Source organism: Choloepus didactylus, chromosome 7, assembly GCF_015220235.1.
Source record: "Choloepus didactylus isolate mChoDid1 chromosome 7, mChoDid1.pri, whole genome shotgun sequence".
Taxonomy (NCBI): domain Eukaryota; kingdom Metazoa; phylum Chordata; class Mammalia; order Pilosa; family Megalonychidae; genus Choloepus; species Choloepus didactylus.
The window spans coordinates 123920181-123941827 of record NC_051313.1 but is presented as its reverse complement, the minus strand read 5'-3'; the positions used below and the strand labels follow the sequence as shown (position 1 = coordinate 123941827).

General features: G+C 39.4%; 1 protein-coding gene across 1 annotated transcript; it reads right to left on the bottom strand.

The window, feature by feature from the left end:
• Nucleotides 1-7100: 7100 nt before the first annotated feature.
• LOC119540330 (zinc finger protein 239-like) lies at nucleotides 7101-20878 on the bottom strand. Its single transcript, XM_037844466.1, has 5 exons — nucleotides 20717-20878; nucleotides 14339-14409; nucleotides 13806-14183; nucleotides 13333-13465; nucleotides 7101-11425 (listed from the first exon to the last, which is right to left on the bottom strand). The coding sequence occupies exons 3-5, from the start codon at nucleotides 13830-13832 to the stop codon at nucleotides 10578-10580; spliced, it is 1008 nt and encodes a 335-aa protein (XP_037700394.1). The 5' UTR covers nucleotides 13833-14183; nucleotides 14339-14409; nucleotides 20717-20878; the 3' UTR covers nucleotides 7101-10577.
• Between the last annotated feature and the right edge of the window lie 769 nt (nucleotides 20879-21647).

The following is a 21647-nucleotide window of genomic DNA, read 5'->3' as shown; positions in this document are numbered from 1 at the left end:
TTATTTTTTATTTTTTTCTTTATTTTGGAGTAATGAAAATGTTCTAAAATTGATTGTGGTGATGAATGCACAACTATATGATGATACTGTGAACCACTGAAAAGGTGGTAAAAGTTCAGAGGATATAATATAAAACACTTGAAGTTTCAATTCCATTCTAGTTTCCTGGCTGCTGAAGCAAATACCATGCAATGGGCTGGCTCACATTTTTAGACTAGGAGAAATCCAAAATCAAGGCGTATCAAGGTGATGCTTTCTCCCAGAAGATTGGCATTCTGGGGCTGGCTGCTGGCATTCCTTAGTGATTGGCTTTTCTGCTACATGGGAAAGCATATGGTGGCCTCTCCTGGCTTCTCAGTTCATTGACTTCTAGTTTCTGGCTGCTCCCTCTGGCTTTCTCTTTCTTGGTCTGAATTTCATTCTGCTTATAAAGGTCTCCCATAGTAGGATTAAGACCCATCCTGATTCAGTTGGGTTACAATTTAGCAGAAGTAACCTCATTGAAAGGGCCTACTTATGATGAGTTCACATCCATAGGAATGGATTAAGATTAAGAACATGTTTTTCTGGGTTCATAGCTCCAAGCCACTATGAACTCTTTAGTGGATTCTCTTGGATTTCCATGTAAGATATTCATACCATTTGCAAATAAAAATTGATCTTCCTAACCCAATTTTTGTGCCTTTTATTTCTTTCTCCCATACATTGTTATACCTGATTATACTAGACTTACTGCAGATTTATTCCTTAAATAGATGTTGACTTTGGATTCAGTAGACAATCTTGATTCTATTAAGGAATCATTTGCTTTTAGTATAATGATATAGTAGAAGCCTTCTTTCCAACCTGACTGGAATCAGCTTTTGTTTGGTTTTAAAGAAGAATGAGTTAAAGCGGCAATCCAAAAATAATATTACTTAAATTAGTTGGCTTTACCTGAAAATGTTCTCCAATTAAAAAAAAAAAAAAAGATGGGTGGCGGATGTCCACTGATTGGAGTTTCTTGCATGTTTCTTGCACTAAACACACTTCGAATGTGCTTTGTACAGATTCCAGTTTCTGTTTTCTTAAAGGGAGTGAGAACTTCAAAACATTTTGTTACCAGAGTGAGTAATCCTCTTAGATTTTTATATTTCCCCTATATTTGTTCTTGGTGTTATTGTTTTATTAATAATTCCGGCATCTAAACTCTTTGCAGCTGTTAGAATCAAGGTTTAGCTAACTTCCTAAAATGGAATGGGAAATTTTTGTCCTTTTTTTTGGGCTCTGCCATAGTTTTTTTTTTTTTTTTAATGTTTTTTTTTTAATTAAATTCAGTTTTATTGAAATACATTCACACACCATACAATCATCCATGGTATACAATCCACTGTCCACAATATGATAACATAGTTATGCGTTCATCACCACAATCTCTCTCTGAACATTTTCCTTACATCAGAAAGAACCAGAACAAGAATAAAAAGTAAAAGTGAAAAAAGAACACCCAAATCATTCCCCCATCCCACCCCATTTGTCCTTTAGTTTTTATCCCCATTTTTCTACTCATCCATACACTAGATAAAGGGGGTGTGATCCACAAGGTCTTCACAATCACACTGTCACCCCTTGTAATCTACATTATTATATAATTGTCTTCAGCAGTCCAGACTGCTGGGTTGGAGTTTGGTAGTTTCAGGTATTTACTTCTAGCTATTCCAATACATTAAAACCTAAGAGGTGTTATCTATATAGTGCATAAGAATGTCCACTAGAGTGACCTCTTGACTCCATTTGAAATCTCTCAGCCACTGAAACTATTTCATCTCATTTTGCATCCCCCTTTTGGTCAAGAAGATACTCTCAGTCCCACGATGCCAGGTCCACATTCATCCCTGGGAGTCATATTCTGCATTGCCAGGGAGATTTACACCCCTGGGAGTCGGGTCCCACGTAGGGGGGGAGGGCAGCGAGTTCACCTGTTGAGATGGCTCAGTTAGAGAGAGAGAGGGCCACATCTGAGCAACAAAGAGGTACTCAGGGGGAGACTTTTAGGCACCATTACATGCAAGTTTAGACTCTCCGTTGTGGTAATGAGCTTCATAAGGGCAAGTCCCATGCTCCAGGGCTCAGCACATCAAACCACCACTCCCAATGTTTGTGACAACATCAACACCAGTCCAGGTGAGGAAGTCCAACACATCCGCACCTTCCCCCAGATCCTCGGGGCTGGGGAGGGAGTGGCTGTAAATATATGTTTTATTATCCTCCCAAATTACTCTGGGATGTGTCAGTATTTCACTCCAGCCTATACTAACCTACTGTATCTCACTTCCTATTCAAAGTTCCATTCTGCAATAGTTTTTATAATTTTCTATTGGAAGGTCAGGGAAGCATACTTGTTTTTTCCAAATCTTGTGCTCATTCTGGGAACCCCTTGTGGCTTCTCCCTTATCCATGCCCCTGGGTTCCAGTCCATAGTAGGCATGCCCAAAATATTGACTGAGTGGTTTGGTGATAATTTAAATTTTGTCTTAACATAGTGAAAATATTATAGAAGAGAACTTTGGGAAAAGTGCAAGATGTTCCAGGGAAAGATGATTTTTTTTTTGTGGAAGAGTATAAGGTACAAAAAATGAGAAATACTGCTTTGTTTTTGTGTTCTTTCAAATAACATGCCATTTTCAAGAACCCAAATCATCAGGTAAATGGATAGGTGGGTATTATTGCTTTACTTTCATGGTTTGTGTGTTTCAAGTCTTTCCCATCCCACCTAGACTTTTGATGACCTTGGAGTTCTAGCAAAGGACACTTCTATTCTGTGGATTAATTCACAAGTAAGCTAGGGGGCATCTTCTGGTCAAAATACACGGGAAGCTTAGTTCTTCAACCCAGTGACCTATCTGCTTAGATATTTAGGCCAACCAGATTATCAAGACCAAATCAAACTTGGGAAGTCTCCAAGTCAGGCTTGGATGTCACCAAATTCCATGACAAACATGGCCCTGGACAGTGCCCATTCACTCCCTTTTTTTACAAACCTGTAGTGTAAATGAACTGAATAACCTATTTTATTTCCAGCCTTAAGCCAAGCTTGCCCTTCTGGCATGGCTTTCTTTGATGCTTCCAAACATTCACTACCCTTCCTCCAGCACACACTGCCATCATCGCTTTCAGATTCCTGCCCTCCGAATTTACCATCTGTATGCATTCTCTTTTTGCTGTTATCCATATGGATTGCAGCATCAGCCTCCAGCTCAATGTCTTCCTCCCCATCCCACCTCTCAAGGTCATAAATCGAAGATACTAAGTGGTTCACATTAACAAGCCATCTAACTGCCCACCCTGTAATTGTTCCTGACATCCATGGATTCATTTTTGCAAATTTCAGAGAGTGCTGTAAATCATTTTTAAATGTTAATGTGTCTTCATTTCAAATGAGGAACTCTTTATTAAACTAGGTCTTTGGGAATAGTGACAGAAAACTTGCACCCTCTCCTTGCTAGATTTCTTCTGTATTTAATATGACAAGATCCACTTTGTAGTTGGCTGGTGGTGTAATGGATAAGGTGTCTAATTCTGGTTCAGAAGATTGAGGGTTCTAGTTCCTTCATGGTTGTTGTTTTCCTTGTCTGGTTCCCTACCTGTTTAGGTTAGTATGAAAAAGGTGGTAGCCTGAGATGCTTTTTCCTTGTTCCTATCCTTGTCTGGTAGCCAGTTCACACATAAAGATAAAACTCATCTTTAAAAGATATGCCTGGTGTGCAGGCTATGTAACAAGCAGTATACGAATATACGAGGCAGAACTAGTACCTGTCCTCAAGGAACTTACCTTCTACTGGACTGGGGGAACAAAATGACTAATATTTGTTTCAAGTCCTATAAAAGAAATTAGGAAGGGGCTGAGATAAAGAATGAAAAATGGGGACCTTAAACAGAATCGAACATGGTAGGGGCAGTGAAGTACTGACTTCTAAAGAAAACTGGCTATTTCTTTTACAATTCCATGGGTTATCTTAAAGCCTGCCTACCTGCTTTCTGTCTAAATTCTTATTCTGCCAAGAGTTCTAGACTTCCTAAAAGATGAAAAAGAAATGAGATGGAGAATGGGGTGAAAAGTTTTACACTCTATCAGTGGGTGACCACTAGTCCTAAAGGCAGCTACCAGAAATGCATATGAAGTTGTAACTTAACTGTAATGAAAGAAGAAAAGTGCAGACTATGTAATGAGTTTTTCACACAATTAGAGATACTTAAAGACCATCTTTTATTCTTTTTGGTATTAGAAATATTTTGTTTTGATATGGTAGAGCTTAATAATTACTAATAAAAGTTGTAGTTCAGAACAAAAGCTTTAGATTTAAATAAAACACATCAAATTCCATTCAAAGTAAGCGGCTGCAAAATAAGCTCATACCAGATTGTACAGAACATAAGGCACCAACAGGTCATTGGAGAGGAAAGTAACGATCCAGATTTCCACCTTTTGGGGGGCTTCTACCCAAATGTGAAAGACGTCTAATACAGTTCACTTCTTCGCTGTCCAAATATTCATCCATACATAATATTTCATACAAAATGTTATATGTTATTGCATTTTACTCCTTACTCAACCTTGGGACAAGTAGAACATGAGTTTCTTTTTGGAAAGGAAATTTTATTTGTAATAACACGTTGTGTTACATAAAATTGGAATTAAGCTATGTATGTGTCAGATTTCAAATAAACAGATTAGAATAAATTTCCGAAGATTTAGAGCAAATGAGAGATTGCTAAGGTGAGAGCAGCATCTTTATAATGTGCCAGATTTGCGGAGGTGAGTTCTGGAATAAGGTGCAGGAGTTGAGAGATGACATTGTAAATCAAAGCTAAATAGGGATATATAGACTCTACTGCAATTCCAGAAAGCACCCATATACAAGTGGAGGAAAGATACAATTCAAAAAAGCAAGAGAGGAGCAGTACTTCAGGACTACAGAGTTAGAAGCAGAGCTTTCATATTCTTCACAAAACAACATTTATTGGTACTATTTTCCAAGTACTATGCCAGGCTCTGATAATTTGAAAATGAATAAAAGACACAATTTCTCTTTCAAGGAGATTAGCCTAGAGAGGAAGAAAGCCAAATATATCACAGCACACTGCAGCAACTAAAATTATGACAGCAGCATCCGCAGGGCAGTATGGGGACACACAAGAGGAGTATCTGAAACAGATTTGAGGGTCAGTTACACATATACGTAAAATGCTGCTGTTTTCAATAACAACACTAGACAGAAAGTGAAGGGAAGAAAGCAACAAAGTTGCACACATTTGTTAGGACCCTCTACCTCAAGGTCCTTGTGAACAAAGGTCCTTTGTTCACCAAGGGGTGAAGGAGTGGAGTAAAGAGTAAGTTTTTACATCTGTCCTCACTGAGACATTTCAGGTAATTACAAACAGGAGGCCAAGTGAGGAAGGAGGGGAATTGTTCTCTCTCCTATTTGTGTCGCCCTGCCTATTGACCAAGGAATAAGTAGAGCATGGGTCCTTGGACAGTAAGAGAAACCAAGAAAGTGTCTGAGGGATGATAGGATGGATAATAAATTATAAACAAAGTTCTGCTTTGTGGTAAGTTTTGTCTGTTTAAATCATTTTAATTTTTATCACTAAAGAGGGAGTAATGCAGCTGATGTTTCTAACACCAGAAATTATACTGTCTGAAAATGATGTTAAAACAAAGAATATTTAGCTTTTGCCTGGAAAATAATTTAATTCATTTTGAGTTTCATCATATGATAAACAGTAAGTTAGTAATAATTAACTATAATCAAAAGATTAACAATAACCATGACAAAGCCTTGCTTTAACTTTCCACAATTAACAAACCTTGACATCTATACAAACATGACAGTTTTATATTTCAGATGGATAAAACAAGCAATACCATTATCTCTTTACACTGCATGACAATAAAATAAAATAAACAAATATGTCATTTTATAAAAAACCTTTTATTTTGAAATACATACAAGACAACTACAAAATAACAGAAACCCTATACAGGCTATTCCAACATACCCCTACCTCCCCAGATACCCAGACCCATTGATTTAAAAATTTTGTCACACTTGCCATGTCTGTCTGTCTGTCTGTCTATCCATCTATCTATCTTTGCTATATTTTGTCTATTTATCAATCCATTTTCTGAACATGAGTGTGGGTTGTACACCTCATGCTCCTTGAACACTTAATACTGCCATGTACATTTCCTAAGAACAAGGGATATTCACTTATTTAACCACCTTTATGTATAATTATCAAGTTTAAAAAATTTAATGTTGATATAAAGCTTACAATTTCAAGTCCAATTTTTTCAAATGTCCCAATGTCCCTTTGAGCCTTTTCTCCTCCCTCACTAGATCTCATCCAGGATCATGTATTGCCTTTAGTTGTCCTTGTCTCTTCAGTTGCTCTTTAAAAAAAAAAAAATTGTGGGAAAATATACAACATAAACTTTCTCATCTCAATCACTGTGGGAACCCAGAGTTGGGGCCTCTTCCCCTTAATAATAAGAAATAAGAAAACCAACAACACACAGCAGCTTGCATAGTCTAGACAACAGATATCAATATCCAGACCCACTCAGAATGAGGGGATGTGCAAATGGTCATTCACCGTCCAGTGATATATTATTCAGACACTTCCAAGGTCTGCTGGTTCCTGGAACCAAGATTGTTATCCTACTTCAGAGAATTGTATACTCTCTTCTTAGTATGTAGTTAATTTATATGTCACAGGACCCCCTTTTACCTCATACCTAATGGAATGCCTTTGTCCTGGGCCCCTAAAATTGGCCCTGCAGACTCCTGCCTAAGTGCAGAGCACTAACTGGAATCTCCGAACTGCCGCCATCAGAGCTGCTGTCTCCTATTTGTAAGTCTCAATAAACTCTATGTCTCAGTCTGTCCCTGGTGCATTCTTTGGTCTCAGAGCTGCGGAAGGCCTTGGGAACGGGTTAAAACAACCACTCCCAAGCATACCATTCGATGTATGGATTAATCACATTCCATTACTAAAACTTTCCTTTCTCAACAAATAGAAACCCTACACCCATTATATATTAACTCCCCATTCTCCCTGGCCACCGCATCTGGCAACTTGTACTCTAATTTCTGTCACTATGAGTTTACATATTCTCTGATATTTTCTTTGCAGTTACCATGGGACTTACATTTAACACTCCAAATCTATAATAATCTTGTTTGCTTTAACACCAACTGTAATAGTATACAAAAACTATGTTCCTAACCCCTCTATCCCATCACCTTTATTGTAGTTCTTGTCACAAATTACATGTTTATGCATTATGAATCCAAAACCATTGATTTATCATATTTTATACATTTGCCTTTTAGATCCTGTAGTAAGTAAAAAGTGGAGTTAGAAATCAAAAATACAATTGTATTGACATCAATATTTACTCATGTCGTGGCTCTCCCCAGAGATCTTAATTTCATGTGGCTTTGTTATTTTGTCTACTATCCTTTCCTTTCAACCTGCAGAACTCTCTTTAGCATATTTAGTAGGGCTGATCTAGTGGTGACAAAATCCCTCAGCTTTTGTTTATCTGGGAATGTCTTAACCTCTTCCTCATTTTTGAAAGACAGTTTTACCAGACATAGAATTTCTTGGTTGGAAGCTTTTTGCATTCAGCTCTTTAAATATGTCATTCCACTGCCTTCTTGCTTCCATGGTTTCTGCTGAGAAATTGGCACTTTATCTTACTGAGGCTCCCTTGTGAATGCATGACATGTTGAGTCTCTCTTGTGGTTTTCCTTATACCACCTTTTGTATTCAAAAATCTGATTATAATATGCTGCAGTGCGGATCTACTTGGACTTACTGTTTGGAGTTCACTGAGCATCCTGGATGTGTATATTAATGTCTTTAATTAAATTGGGGAAGTGTTCAGCTATTATTTCTTTGAATATTCCCTCTGCCCCCCCTCTTCTCCTTCTGGAACTCCCATAATGCATAACACTTTTCCCAGTCTTTGCAGATTGACCTGTGCAACAGCTCTTCTTCAGGATTTATCTGTAGTATGGGTTAGAATAGGAGCTTCAGGCCAAAGCATAGGGGCCTCCCTGATCCTTTCTGTGCATGCACCTTGTCTTGGGGTGGCGTTAGGTATTCCCTTGTTTACAGGGTTATACATATCCTCTCTTCCCTAGGAAACAGTTTCCTCACAGTCCCAGGCACTGCACTGTGTTCTACAGCCAGCAACACCTTGCCTTAGGCAGCCACTCAACTGTTCATCCAAACTGTTCTGTAGGAGAGCTCCGTGAACTGCTTTCTACCTGTAGGGCAAGTTCTGTGATGGCAAGTCCCTCAGACCATCAGACAGATTGGGCCAGACATACATACTCCCAGCATGTGCCTGAGGGCCACTCTGCTCCTTCCGGAACTGAGACCAAAGATCTGCACTGGGAGCAAGGGCTGGCTCTGAGCTAAGCCTGTGAGGGGTGGGGGAGGGGGCAGCCAGGATGCTAAGAGAGCCTACAGCTTTTAAGTAGCTTTTTTCATGATTCAGTGCTTACCCTGTTATGCAGTCCTTTAAGTCTTTCTGGCACATTGAAAAAGATGTTTCTATAAGTTCTCCCTGGTTGTTGAAAGCTTCTATGGGACAGAACCCTGAAGCATCTCACTACCATCTTGATCTAAGAAATATATTACTTTTGACAGAGAACAGAAATACAGACTACTTACAACTTTAGCTTATTTTAATTAACAAATATATTATTTGTGTAGCAATTTGGGTTGTAAACATTTCATCTCCTTTAGTTCAACATTTCCCAAAAGGGATATTACTGGCATTTTGGATGAAACAATTCTTTCTTTATACTCTACTACAATATACTCTTCTATTTATTTTATATATATAATACAATATAGTATATATTTACAATATACTATAATTCTGTCAATACTATATATGATAATATATACTATATAATATAATGTTTATAATTCCTGGACTCCACCCACAAAATGAGAGTGACACAGCCGTCATTATAACAACCAAAAATGTCCCCAAACATAATGTATTTCCAACGTCCTGGCTTGTGAACCACTGCATACCAGCAGATAAAGAATTATAACATGGTACTTGAATAAACAAAGTATTTTAAGTTTCAAGTGACTTGCTTCATAGCTTCCTTTTAATTAAAAGCTGATTCCCCCTTTTAAAGAGACATTCTTATATCTGATTTCAGATTTCCAAGCTCAGGATAACACATTTGACTGTATCACAAAGACAAAGGAAACCTTGAGAATATTAACATGGTCATAGTTTTATATAGAACAGAATAACTACATTAGCAAGTATATTGTACTTAAGGAATTGATGTTACCATTTTTTTCTTTTCCTTTAAAAGCATAACTTTAAGAGTCCATTTGTTCAGGTCTCTGTTCTTCCCCGCCTAGTTCTGTATGATTCTCAAATTGTAGGAGGGAAGATTGCCCTCCTATATATCAACTCATGAGCGACATATAAACCTTCAGAAGAGTGGCGATTCCTACTTCAATCATCCCACCAATATATCTAAATGTCTTAAAATATTTTTCACTTTATACCACTTCTTAACAAGTATACCATATGGCTCTGGGATCTATCAATTACATTTATTTTAATTGAACTCATTTCAATAAATGTTTATGGAACTCAAGTGCCAGACACTATGCCAGGTACGAGCATACAAAGATGAGGAAGAATAGTCAAGTGGCCTTTCCCTGGCTCTGCTCCAACATCACTAGATCTTTGTGAAAGTTTGGAAATCGGGCTACACATGGTGGTCTAGGTTTGAACAGGAGAGGAAAACATTTTATTTCTCGATACCTTTCAAATGATACCCAGTATAAGACTTTTTGGATGTAATGAGCATCTTTTTTCTTGAAACAGAGAGCACAGGATCCTGAATATCACAAAGCATTGTCTTTATAAGGGAACTCTCAGAGTGAATGAAACTTCCAATATTTCACCTGCTTTCTAAATATCAAAGTTCTCAAATATGTACAGACTCTTTATTTCCCCCTAAGAGTTAGGTTGGAGCTTGGGACTGGTCACTGGGTGAGACTGACTCTTTCCTGAAGGACTATAATGATGGAAAATATATGTATACTTCTACTAATCCCTGGGCATATCCTTGATGGAAATCCTAACGTTAAGTGAATCAAGCAGCTACCACTGAAACATTTTACAATTATTATATTCATATTTCCCCTCAATATCTACTTTCTATAGGTCAATCACAAGGGAAACCTAGAGTTTTACACATATTCATCAGAGTTGTAAGTCCTTTTCTCTCTTTGATGTGTATGTGTGAGTGTTTTCAATGTCTAGAAAGTTCTGAATTATTATGGAATGCTTCCCCACATTCATATTTACAGGGCCTCTCCCCAGTTGAGGATTTTCTGATGTGAAATAAGGTGTTCATTGTGAGTAAAGCTCTTCCCACATTCAACACCATGATGTACCTTGTATGAGTTCTGTGATACTTAATGAGGTGTGAGATTTCACTAAGGGCTTTCTTGAACTCTTTACATCCATAAAATTTCTCTCACATGTGCCGTCTCTGATGTGATGTCAGACCTGCATTCTGACTAAAGCTTTTTCCACAATCTTCACAGCGAAAGGGCTTCTCCCCAGTGCGTACTCTCTGGTGCTTAATAAGGAGTGAGCTCTGATTAAAAGCTTTCCCACACACATGACATTTGTAGGGTTTTTCTCCTGTATGTATTCTCTGGTGCTTGATAAGGTCAGATGTCTGATTGAAGGCCTTGTTGCACACACTACATTCATAGGGTTTCTCTCCAGTGTGAATCCTCTGATGCTTACTAAGATCTGAGCTCCAGTTGAAGGTTTTGCCACATTGATCACATTCATAGGGTCTGTCTAGGGTATGGACTCTATAATGCAGGATCAGACTGGACTTCACGATAAAGGCTTTCCCACATTCATCACACTTATAAGGTTTCTCTCCAGAGTGGATCCTCTGAGGAAGATGAAGGCTGGTGCTTCCACTGAAGGCTTTCTCACAAATTTTACATTTATAAAGTCTCTCCCCAGTGTGAATTATCTGATGTCGAATGAGATTTGATTTTTTAGTGAAGAACTTTCCACACTCATCACATTTATTATCTCTCTCTCCCCTAAGTATTTCCTTTGGTACAAATTTCATGACTTCTCTGTGATCTCTTTCCTGGGGTAAAGCTTTTCTCTCTTTCATCAATAAAAGATTTTCTTGATACCTTTCATATCTGCTCTCAGGGTCACAAGTGTGTTCAATTATAGGCTTCTGGGGATCATCAGCTTTTAATCTTCCCAGTAACAGTGACTGAAATGCTATTTCTTCAGAACTTTTTTTCTCTAAAGTCAATTTTACATTTTTAAACCTACATGCACCTTCTGAAACAAAACAAAAATTATTCAGATTTCACTGCTGAGGGAGAAACATGATTATCAAGTGAGTAATAAATCCTATTTTCCTTTTTTCTATAGATTTACAAGGCCAGATGTAAATGAAGGTTGAGAACGCATACAAATTCACACTAAATTCTAATTTCCTTCCTTACCATCTTATTGGCTGTATAACCTTTGGTAAGTCATATGACTTCTCTGTACTTTTGGTTCTTCATCTAAAAAATGTGGACAACAAAAGTTCCTACTTCATTGGATTGTGAAGCACACATAACTGTTCATGACATACTGCAAGTATACGCACTAGCTGCTATTGTTATCATTGTTGTTTTTATATCTTAGAAATAGATAAGTATTTTTGCTTATCTTAAATTGGAAAACATGAAGAAATGTTTCTCACTCTCTATTTCTAGAAATTCTCTCTTGGTTTTTTGAATGCCACTCTCAGATTATTTATGTCACATGCTGAATAACAGCTTTGTGTGACGTTCCTTGCTATATACTTGGTATAAACATGAATAAATTGCCCACTTGGAGTTTGCAATCTAGAGATGAGCCATATAAGTAAGTATGTCATTACAATGCAATGTGGTAATGCTATATTAAAGGGGAAGCATAAGAGCTATGGGAGCTCAGAGAAGGAAACATCTAACTGCCTGAGAAGATCGCACAGAAAGGTTCACATAGGACAGGTTGATTGTTATCTTAAACATGAGTACAGACGGTCACGGAAAGTGAAGGGGAGAGAGGTGAGAACTTTTCAGATGGAAAGAATATGTGTACAAAATCACTGAAGCATTTTCTTAAAAATAGTATTTTTGGACAATTGAAAACAGTTTGATCTGGCTGGAGCAAAGGCAGGGTATGAAGGTGAAAGAAGATGAGTCTGGAAAGGCAGGCAAGATCATAGAGTCTTATTGCCATGCTAAAGAGTGGAACTATCAGCAGATGCTAAGCAGGTGAGAAATACTAGGTTTGGGTTTTATGAAAGTCATTATGGTGAGAATGTGGACTTACAGGAGAAAATGGAAAATCACTGGAAGCAAAGATACTAATTCAGAGGCCACATAAATAGACTATGAGAGAACTAAAGGAGGAGAAATGAGAAAGGAGAGGAGAGATAAGAGTAACATATAAGAAGGAAGCAGATAGAACTTGGGATTGATTGGCTTTGGGGACTAGAGGAAGAAGTTCCCTTGAATGATTCTCATGTTTCTGACCAAGGTGATTGATTTTCCTAGAGAAGAATTTTAGTTCCATGTGGGTAGAGAACTGTTTTGATCATCCTCTCTTGTGGCATGCAGCACAGTGTGTTACATATTCCACAAACAGATAGCTTTTGAACTGAAATGAGCTAAGGAAAATCCCTAGGTTGTGAGCCTGAAGACCAGGAAATTGATCTTGTCACTGACAGAAACAGAAAAGATGGAAACGGAAGCTGATTTAGACTAAAAGAGAGCTATTGTCTCTGAGTCATGGGAAAATTTAAGAGGTTTACTTTCAAAGGTCTACCCCTGAAGCTTGTGCTTGGTTGTAAGTCATATTGGAAAATGAGTAAAGGAAGTACTGATTTCAACACACAGCTGAATGGAAGAGAGCAGATGACTATGCTGTCATTAAGAAAGGCAAAGCAAGTTTTGTGACAATGCAAATAACCTGGCTAGACAAGATTACCGCTCATGTTTTCATTGGAAATTTTTAATATGCAACCTGACCTGTAAAACTGTGAACTGTGAGCCTGTGGCTCTACTGGAGCAATGGAAAAACAGACTAGTACTGAAAATAGTCAGCATACTGCACCTGACACTTATACTTTTAAAACCAGAGACATTCTACTGTCTTAAATTGAACCTCCTGCCCCCACTTGTCTCTTCTGTGGACATTCAGCTTCTCACCTCCATCCTGTGGAGACACACTTATGGACTGGATCTCATTGGTCTGGAGCCGAATATTCAGTGACTCCTGGACTCTTCCTGGGGGCACTGCCTCTTTAATGAGCATCTTCTGCTCTTTTGTATGGGCTGAAACCTGGAAGAAATTAAGTACAGTTCAGTCCGAAAAGGAATCTTGAGGTTAAAACTCAGATAAAAGACCACAGAAAATAAATTCCCCATCCCAGGAGGCAAATGGGAATTTATAAAGTGAATCAGGGATGATGTAAAACAAGGGTTTAACAACACTACTGAAGCACAGGGCTAATAAAAACTGCCCACCCACCTGCCTACAGCTGTGCTAAAGCTCCCCAGTTCAGGCCTTATGTTGCTTTTCCTCAGAACACACCTCCCCTTCCCACCTCCTGTCCGGGTTCACCCAAGTTTTCCAGCAAGGTCACAACAGCTGCTCCACTGTCTGGATGTTGCTTCTGCACCTGGGTCTGGAGCTCCTTGGGTAACATGGTCAGGAACTGTCCAGCACCAGTGCTCTGGGATTTGCTCCTTGCTGTACATCTCAGGCTGCAGCCACTGTTGGCAGAGCTCCCTGAGCTGGCTTAGTACCTCACGGGAACCAGGGGAATCGTGGCAGCAGGACTGCCTGTAAAGTTGGCATAAGATTTCTTGGTCAGGCTGGTCATGTGCTTGCAGTTCCTTCATTGTCACAGGCCTCCTGTGCCCTCACAGATTTGAGAAGCCAGGGCTGCAACCTTCCTGAAGTGTTTAGTCAGATGACTGAGAGAAGCAATGAAAGCTCTTGAGTATGTTATGGAGAAACTTCCCAAAGTCCGGAAAAGCAACAAGTAACTGTTTGCCTGGATGAATTAAAAATACCCTTAAGATATCACTAGGCAATTTTCAAAAGGGTAAATTCAGGTGCCCACACCTTGCTGGGTCATTCCATAAAGCCCCCACCCCGTTCCCACAGAACCCTCTCACTGGAGTCGATGGTAGGGCAGGCAGAACTTACTGGGATTGGAGAGAGGGGTGGGTGTTGCTCTCACAGATGTATCAGCTCCCCAGTTGGCTCCGACCTCTTCACTGAAGGTAAGAATGAGAAATCTCACTCAGGAAAGAGAGAAGAGAAAGGCACATTCCACAGCTCAGACACACACAACAAAAACACTACGAAGGTCAGACATGGGTCTTCAGATTTCTTTCAGCTTCCTCTTGGAATAAGGAGCCCCTAATCTCAGAGGCTCGCTGTCATCTTGGCATCCTTAAGGAAGAGGCTGGTCCACTACACCCCAGTCCTTTAAAACTAAACACTGTTCAGAATTTATTAAAACTTTGTTGCCTTCTCTCCTTCTCTGCCAGATGCCTCTGGTCCTAAAGGAGTCTCAATCCTTCCTCTGCAGCCTCCTTACCCAGGACTGCTGAGGAGTGAGGAATTACTGAGCAAGGAAGTTTATAAAGATTTCAGGGAGGGAAGATTGGGGGGGGGGGGGCAGGGACCATCAAGGGATACAGTAGATACCAGAAAGTCTTGCAAATGACAGTAACAACTGGCTAGCAAACATCTGGGGAAGTATTCAACCTTACAGTATGCAAGAATATACTTATGACAATAAGGTGTTTTTTTTTTTTAATACCAATAAGGTGCCATTTACTTATGAAATTAGCAAAAACAATTTTGTTAAGTGATAATAATACTTTATTTTAGCCTGGGTGTATTGAAATCAGTACAATTTTCATAGTAGTGTAAAATGGCAAGGCTTCTGAAAGCAATCTGGCATTATCTATACAGAATTTTAAGGCATCTATACCTCACATGTAAGATATCTATGTAGTAAAACAGCATAAGTTGTATGTTTTAATACAAAAAGCACTCTCTATACACTAAACTCTTAACACAGGTGTCACAGTCACTTGATGTGCTGTGATCAAATATTCAGTATCTGATGGATGGCCCTGTAAGAGACCAGGATATTTTATTATATAAAATATGAAGTAATTGTAACAGAATTCTTCCCTATAATATACTCCTATGTAGAAATGCAAAAAGTAGAAAACAAAGGAAAACACTTAACTTTGATCCCTCATTCAAATTCAAGGGATTCCAGAAGAGGTAAAATCCTCCCTTCTGCCCATAGGATTATTATTGCCTGAGCTTTCAAAGTTTACCCAAGAAAATCACTTTTATAACAAATTCTGGCTTTAAAAAAACAACAAAAACAAACAGTAGTTAAAGATAAAGTATTACATGTAATGGAAAAAAGATCCCTTTTATAATAACAGTAAAAAGATAAAATAACAGAAATAAAAAAGAAATAGGGAGGGCCTCAATTGAGGATTTTTTTTTTAACTGCTGAGTTATTAAAAAAAGACTTGAATAAATGGAAACATATTCCTGGCTCTTAATCCAGGAATTTAATGCAATCTAAATACAAACAATGAAAAAATTTGGGAGGAGGGAGGAAGATGACAGAATAAACATTCACCTGGAAAAATAAATACATAATAATCAGAAAAACTTGGAAAGAGTGGTGAGGGATACTTTTTACAGATACTAAAAATATATTTTAAAGCTACAATGATTATAGACTGTATGTAACAAAGTTAAGCCACTTCATTTTGAGTCTAGAACCTATTTGTTACACCAGTTTGGCCTACAATGAGTTATATCACCTATCAACATGAGGAGAATTAAAGTAACTAGACCTTATCGATCTAACTCTTACCAGTCTGGGACTATACAAATTTTCCCATAATTAGGAAAGGCATATCACTCCTTGTAATATATATTTATAAGTAAAATAAATCATTCAGATATTTTTAAAACTGCATGTGCTGGGTTGAAGCTGTTATGTACCCCAGAAAAGGCCATGTTCTTTTAATCCAGTCTTGTGGGTGCAGACCTTTTGTGGGTGGGTTCTTTTCATTAGGTTGTTTCAATTGAGATGTGACCAGCCCAATTCAAGGTGGGTCTTACTCTTTTTACTGGAGTCTTTTATGAGAGGATAAAAGACAGAAAAGGCTGAGAGAGCTTAGAAAGAAAAGCCTTGGAGATGCTAAGAGATGACCCACAGAAGCTCAGAGAGGAGGCCACTGGAACCAGGAGCTGAAAGCAAGGACTAGAAGACAATGGCCATGTGCCTTGTTATCTGAGGGACCCCAGATGCCAGCGGCCTTTCTTCAGAGAAGGTATTGTCTTGTTGATGCCTTAATTGGGACATTTTCTTGGCCTTAGAACTGTAAATTTGTAAATTAATAAATCCCCATTGTAAAAGCCTACCCATTTCTGGTATATTGCATTCTGGCAGCTTTAGCAAACCAAAACTCAGCAGAATCAAATATGTCACTATATTTGATACTACATTTGACACTGCAGAATCAAATATGTCACTACATAATCCCTCAATGAATATTTAGGATAGTAAGTTTTTCTGATAAAAATCAAATACTAGTGGCAATGCAAAATGGCATAGTCATTTTGGAAAACAGTTTGACAGTTTTCTTGTACAGTTAAACTACACTTCCTGTCTATGCCAGTTTGAATGTATCATGGCCTCCAAAACGCCATTATCTTTGATGCAATCTTGTGTGGTCATATGCATTAGTGTTGACTAGATTGTAATTCTTTGATTGAGTGTTTCCATGGAGATGCTACCCACCCAACTGTAGGTGATAACTCTGATTAGATAATTTCCATGGAGGTGTGGCCCTGCCCATTCAGTGTGGGCCTTGATTAGTTTACTAGAGCCCTATATAAGCTCAGACAGAAGGAAGGAGCTTGCTATAGCCAAGAGGGACACTTTGAAGAATGCACAGGAGCTGAGAGAGGAGCTACAGTTTACAGAACAACATTTTGGAGACGGCCTTTGAAAGCAGACTTTTGCTCCAGAGAAGCTAAGAGAGGACAAACACCCCAAAAGCAACTAAGAGTGACATTTTTGAGGAGCTGCAGCCTAGAGAGGAACGTCCTGGGAGAAAGCCATTTTGAAACCAGAACTCTGGACCAGTTGCCAGCCACATGACTTCGAAGCCAGCAGAGGTTTTCCGGACACCAATGGCCATCCTTCAGTGAAGGTACCCCCTCACCTTGAACACTTTATGGCCTTAAGACTGTAACTTTGTAACCAAATAAGCCCCCTTTACAAAAGCTGACCCATTTCTGGTGTTTTGCGAAAAGGCAGCATTAGCAAACTGGAACACAGTTCAACTCAGCAGTTCTCCTCCTGGGTACCTACCCAAGAGAAATGAAAACATATTTTCATACAAAGACTTTATTCATAATAGCCACAATCTGGAAACAACCCAAATGTCCATTAACTATTGAATGAACAAACAAATTGTGGTATATCCATGTACTGGAATTCTATTCATGAATAAAAAGGGAAGAACTGATATATGCAAAAATATGGATGCATCTCAAAAGCATTATTGCTAAATAAAATAAGCCAGATACTAAAGACTATACTGTGTGATTCTATTAAATTTAGAAAAGTCACAACTATAGTGATCGAAAGCAAATTGGTGGCTGCCAGAGGCCTGAGATGGGGAAGGGACTGGCTAAAAGGAGTATGCGGAAACTTTGTGTTGGTAGTTATATGGCAATTAATTTATTTCTCAAACTCAAATTGTACTCTTAATACTCTATAATTTATATAATATATATATAAATTATACCTCAATAAAACTGACTAAAAAAAAAAAGGTAAGTCAACAAGCAGCCATCATCTGCAATTTCTCTGTGCAGGACTCTGTGCAGGGAGTCCTGGCGAGGGTTTGTGGTGACTGATGTGGTTACACAGGCTCTTTGCACCTCCTGCCAGTACCAAGTTTGCCTCATTGCCCTGATTCTCTGCCTTAGCACACATTCTAGGACTCCGCAGGTGCTAGAATGCCCTATTCAGAAAGTTGAACTTAAGCCTGAGAAATATGAAATGATACAACAGCAATACAGAGACTTGTTTCAATGCTGAAAAGGTCATTCTGTGTATTCATTGTGATAGACAGATATTTGCTCAAGCATTGCTCCACTATTTACTTCTCTTAAAGGCTCTAATTAAAGATCCAATTGCCATAGTGCCCATCTTTTTGCCTAGATGTGCATCCTCACAGTAAGACCATGGTCTCCCTGATTATCTGCGTCTACTAGTAATGCTTCTCTGAGCTCCTGCGATCCAGATTCTCTCCTTTTCACCTTGTTGGACATTTTAGTGGGAATAGAGGGGGGAAGAGGGGAGGTAAGTAACTAGATATGTGTTAGGTCACCAGCTCACCCATAAGTCCCATCCTTGGTAAGTTCTTGAGTCTTTGAGACACACATACCAGTGACCTTGATGCCAGGGAACATTAGCTGCGTGAGAGGGGTCCCATGTACCATGTACTTGTACTCAGTCTCAGTTCCACAACAGATTCCACTCAACTGCACAACTCATGGGAAGCTCTCTAAACACCTATGGCTTTTTCTTGATATAGTTACATGTTCAATATTATGTGGATTATATATATTACATATGTACAGATAGCTTCCATCATCAGTCAATTCAGGACTATACACATGAACTCTTTTCTCTGTTCACCTTTTAAACCCATGGGAATTATTTCCTATACATAATTTTTAAAAATTTAAATCATATATATCCTACCCCAAGAGAGGGTCTATTTGTCTGAATTAACAGTCTGTAGGACTGTGCTCTTTGAGTGCATATAACATATTATTCGACTCTTAATCTGCAGCTAATGCCTATGAGAATAATATACTTTCTTGTATTCATGAATGAATGAAAATTTCAAAAACTAAATAATGGCTAGATTTATTAAGGGCTACTTATACACCATTGTTCTTTTCATTACTGTTATTTCATTAAATCTAAGAAGTCTGATTCTAAGATGCATCTTTATCCTACTGTCTTAGTTTGCCAGGTCTGCTGTAACAAAGTACCACAGATTAGGAATTTATTGTCTCACAGTTTTGGAGGCTAGAAGTCAGAAATCAAGGTACAGACAGGGCCATGCCTCTTTGGAAGTCTGGGATTCTGGAGGTGGCTTGCCAGCAATCCATGGCATAACTCAATCTCTTCTTCTGTCACATGGTCATCTCTTTCTGTATCGGTCATTTGTATTTCTGTACAAATTTCCTCTCCTTATAAGGACTATTAGATTAGGGACCACATTAATCCAGTTTGGCAGTTTGACTTCATCTTAACTAATATCTTCAAAGATCCTACTTACAAATAAGTTCACATCAAAGGACTGGGGATTAGGAATTGAATGTGTCTTCTTGGGGCGGGGGACGGGGAGGTCATGATTCAATCCATAACATACACATATCACTAAGAAAGAAAAATGCTTCAAATTGACAAGACTATAACATACTTTCTAATTTCAGAAATTAAAAATAGGGAAAACTTGGAATGGGTGAACTATGGTAACTTATTTAATCCTAACAAAAGTCTATGAGATGGAAGTATTAATTGTTCAAGGAGCATGATGTATACAACCTACTCTTAGATGTTCAGAAAACAGACAACAGATACATGGTTGGGTAGATAGAAGAATGCATAAGAGTGATACCACAAATGGGGCAAAATGTTAAAACTTTGTGGATCTGTTTATCTGGGGGTATGTTGTAGTTCTCTGTATGGGTTTTGTATTATTTGCACAACTGTCCTCTAAGTTTGAAATTATTTCAAAATTAAAAGTTTTAAAAACTCTATGAGACTGTGGAACTGTAAATCGTAACATTCTTTGAAATTTGCTCTCTACTTGTTAAATTGCACTTGGAAAGTTATCACTTCTAGGTATATATATGTTCCACAATAAAAGATATGATAAAAAATTTAAAAAGAAAACCTCTATGAGATATGTACTATTTTATTTCAAATTTACAGATGAACCTCTAGGGGTAGAGTATAAACTGCACTAGAAAAAGATGAGTTATTTTGTTTGCCCTTAAAAATTCAAATTGTATGCTTCAAATTGCAGAAAACACCGAATCAAGTAACTAGAAGCTTTGCGTCCCCTCTCCCCCCAAATAAAATGGGATTCCTGGATTCAAAGATGACAGAAACCGAAGACCAGGAAAACGACAATACATTGGTTAGATGAGAGTGGAGACTGCCTGTGACTGGGGTTGGCAGAATACTCGCGGCTTAAAAGGCTGCAGAATTCGGCCTCCTCCACTAGATCTTGCTTCACCATTCTCAACACCACCCCCACCCCCCATCCCCGGCGGTAGTTGACAGGCCCTCCAGGGGATTCTGATTCATGCCAAAATCTGAGAACCGCTGGGTTAGATAAAGGAGTTTCTGGCAGAAAAGGAAACTATTATGGGAAGAAAGCGCCTGCCTGCTGCTTCGGTTGGCCGCCCCGAACGGGATTTTGAGCTTTCCTCTCCTACCCAGTCGCACCGAGGCAGAGTCCGCCGCCGGAAAGAGGTCGCGGGAGCCCAGAGATGCTTCTGCTCTGCCTCTGCGTCCCCCTTCGCCTCCGCTCTGTCCTCACAGGCCTCCGCCTCCAGACCGCTACCCCGACATGGTCCACCTCATCTCTCGTCCTTCCTCACTCACCACCCCGCAGCCGACACGCCGCCCTCAAGCCTCACCGCGGTAGACCACGTAGACGCAGAGGACGCCGGCGCACGCGGCCAGGGCGGGGCCTCAGGCCGGGGCGGAGTGCACGCTGCGCCCCCGCCCCTCGAGCGGGGTGGCGAGTGACGTCACCGCGAGATTAAGTGGGTTTATAGGGCTCCGGCCCGCGGGTGTCTCGGCTTCTGGGAGCGGGGCTTCATCCTGTGGCCCTGAAATCTACGGGAAAATCATTTTCGATCAAGCCCCGCCCTTGCTCATCGCGACGCGACCTCAAGTTTTCAGGAGCGCGTTCTCCTTTCTTCTGGCTAAAACCGTGTAGCCGAAACACTGGGCTGTCTCACACTCGGCCTAGATCCTGTTTTGAATAAAGGCATTTTACTCAGAGCACCGCGAGGAAAATTAATTTCTTTCTCCATTCTTCTCAAATGTCCTGTCCAAAGCAGAGTGGTTTAATATGCCCCTCTTGAAAGTTCCTGAATGTCCGTTGACCCGCCTCCCTCAGAGCCCCGCAGACACAAGTGACCCATCATCAGAGCCCTGAAGAGAAGGTGACCCTGAGAGGTTGGGCCCAAGGCCTCTGTCCACTGATCATTCTGTACTGGCTGTGGGACAAGGAGGAAAAAACAGAACTTGAAGCTGGTGGAAATCAGGCTCCAGGGGCACAAGACCTTCCTCAAGTGGACAGCCTTGTGGAGATGCAATTTAGGATCTCACAATTTTATTGAGTAAATCATGAATCGA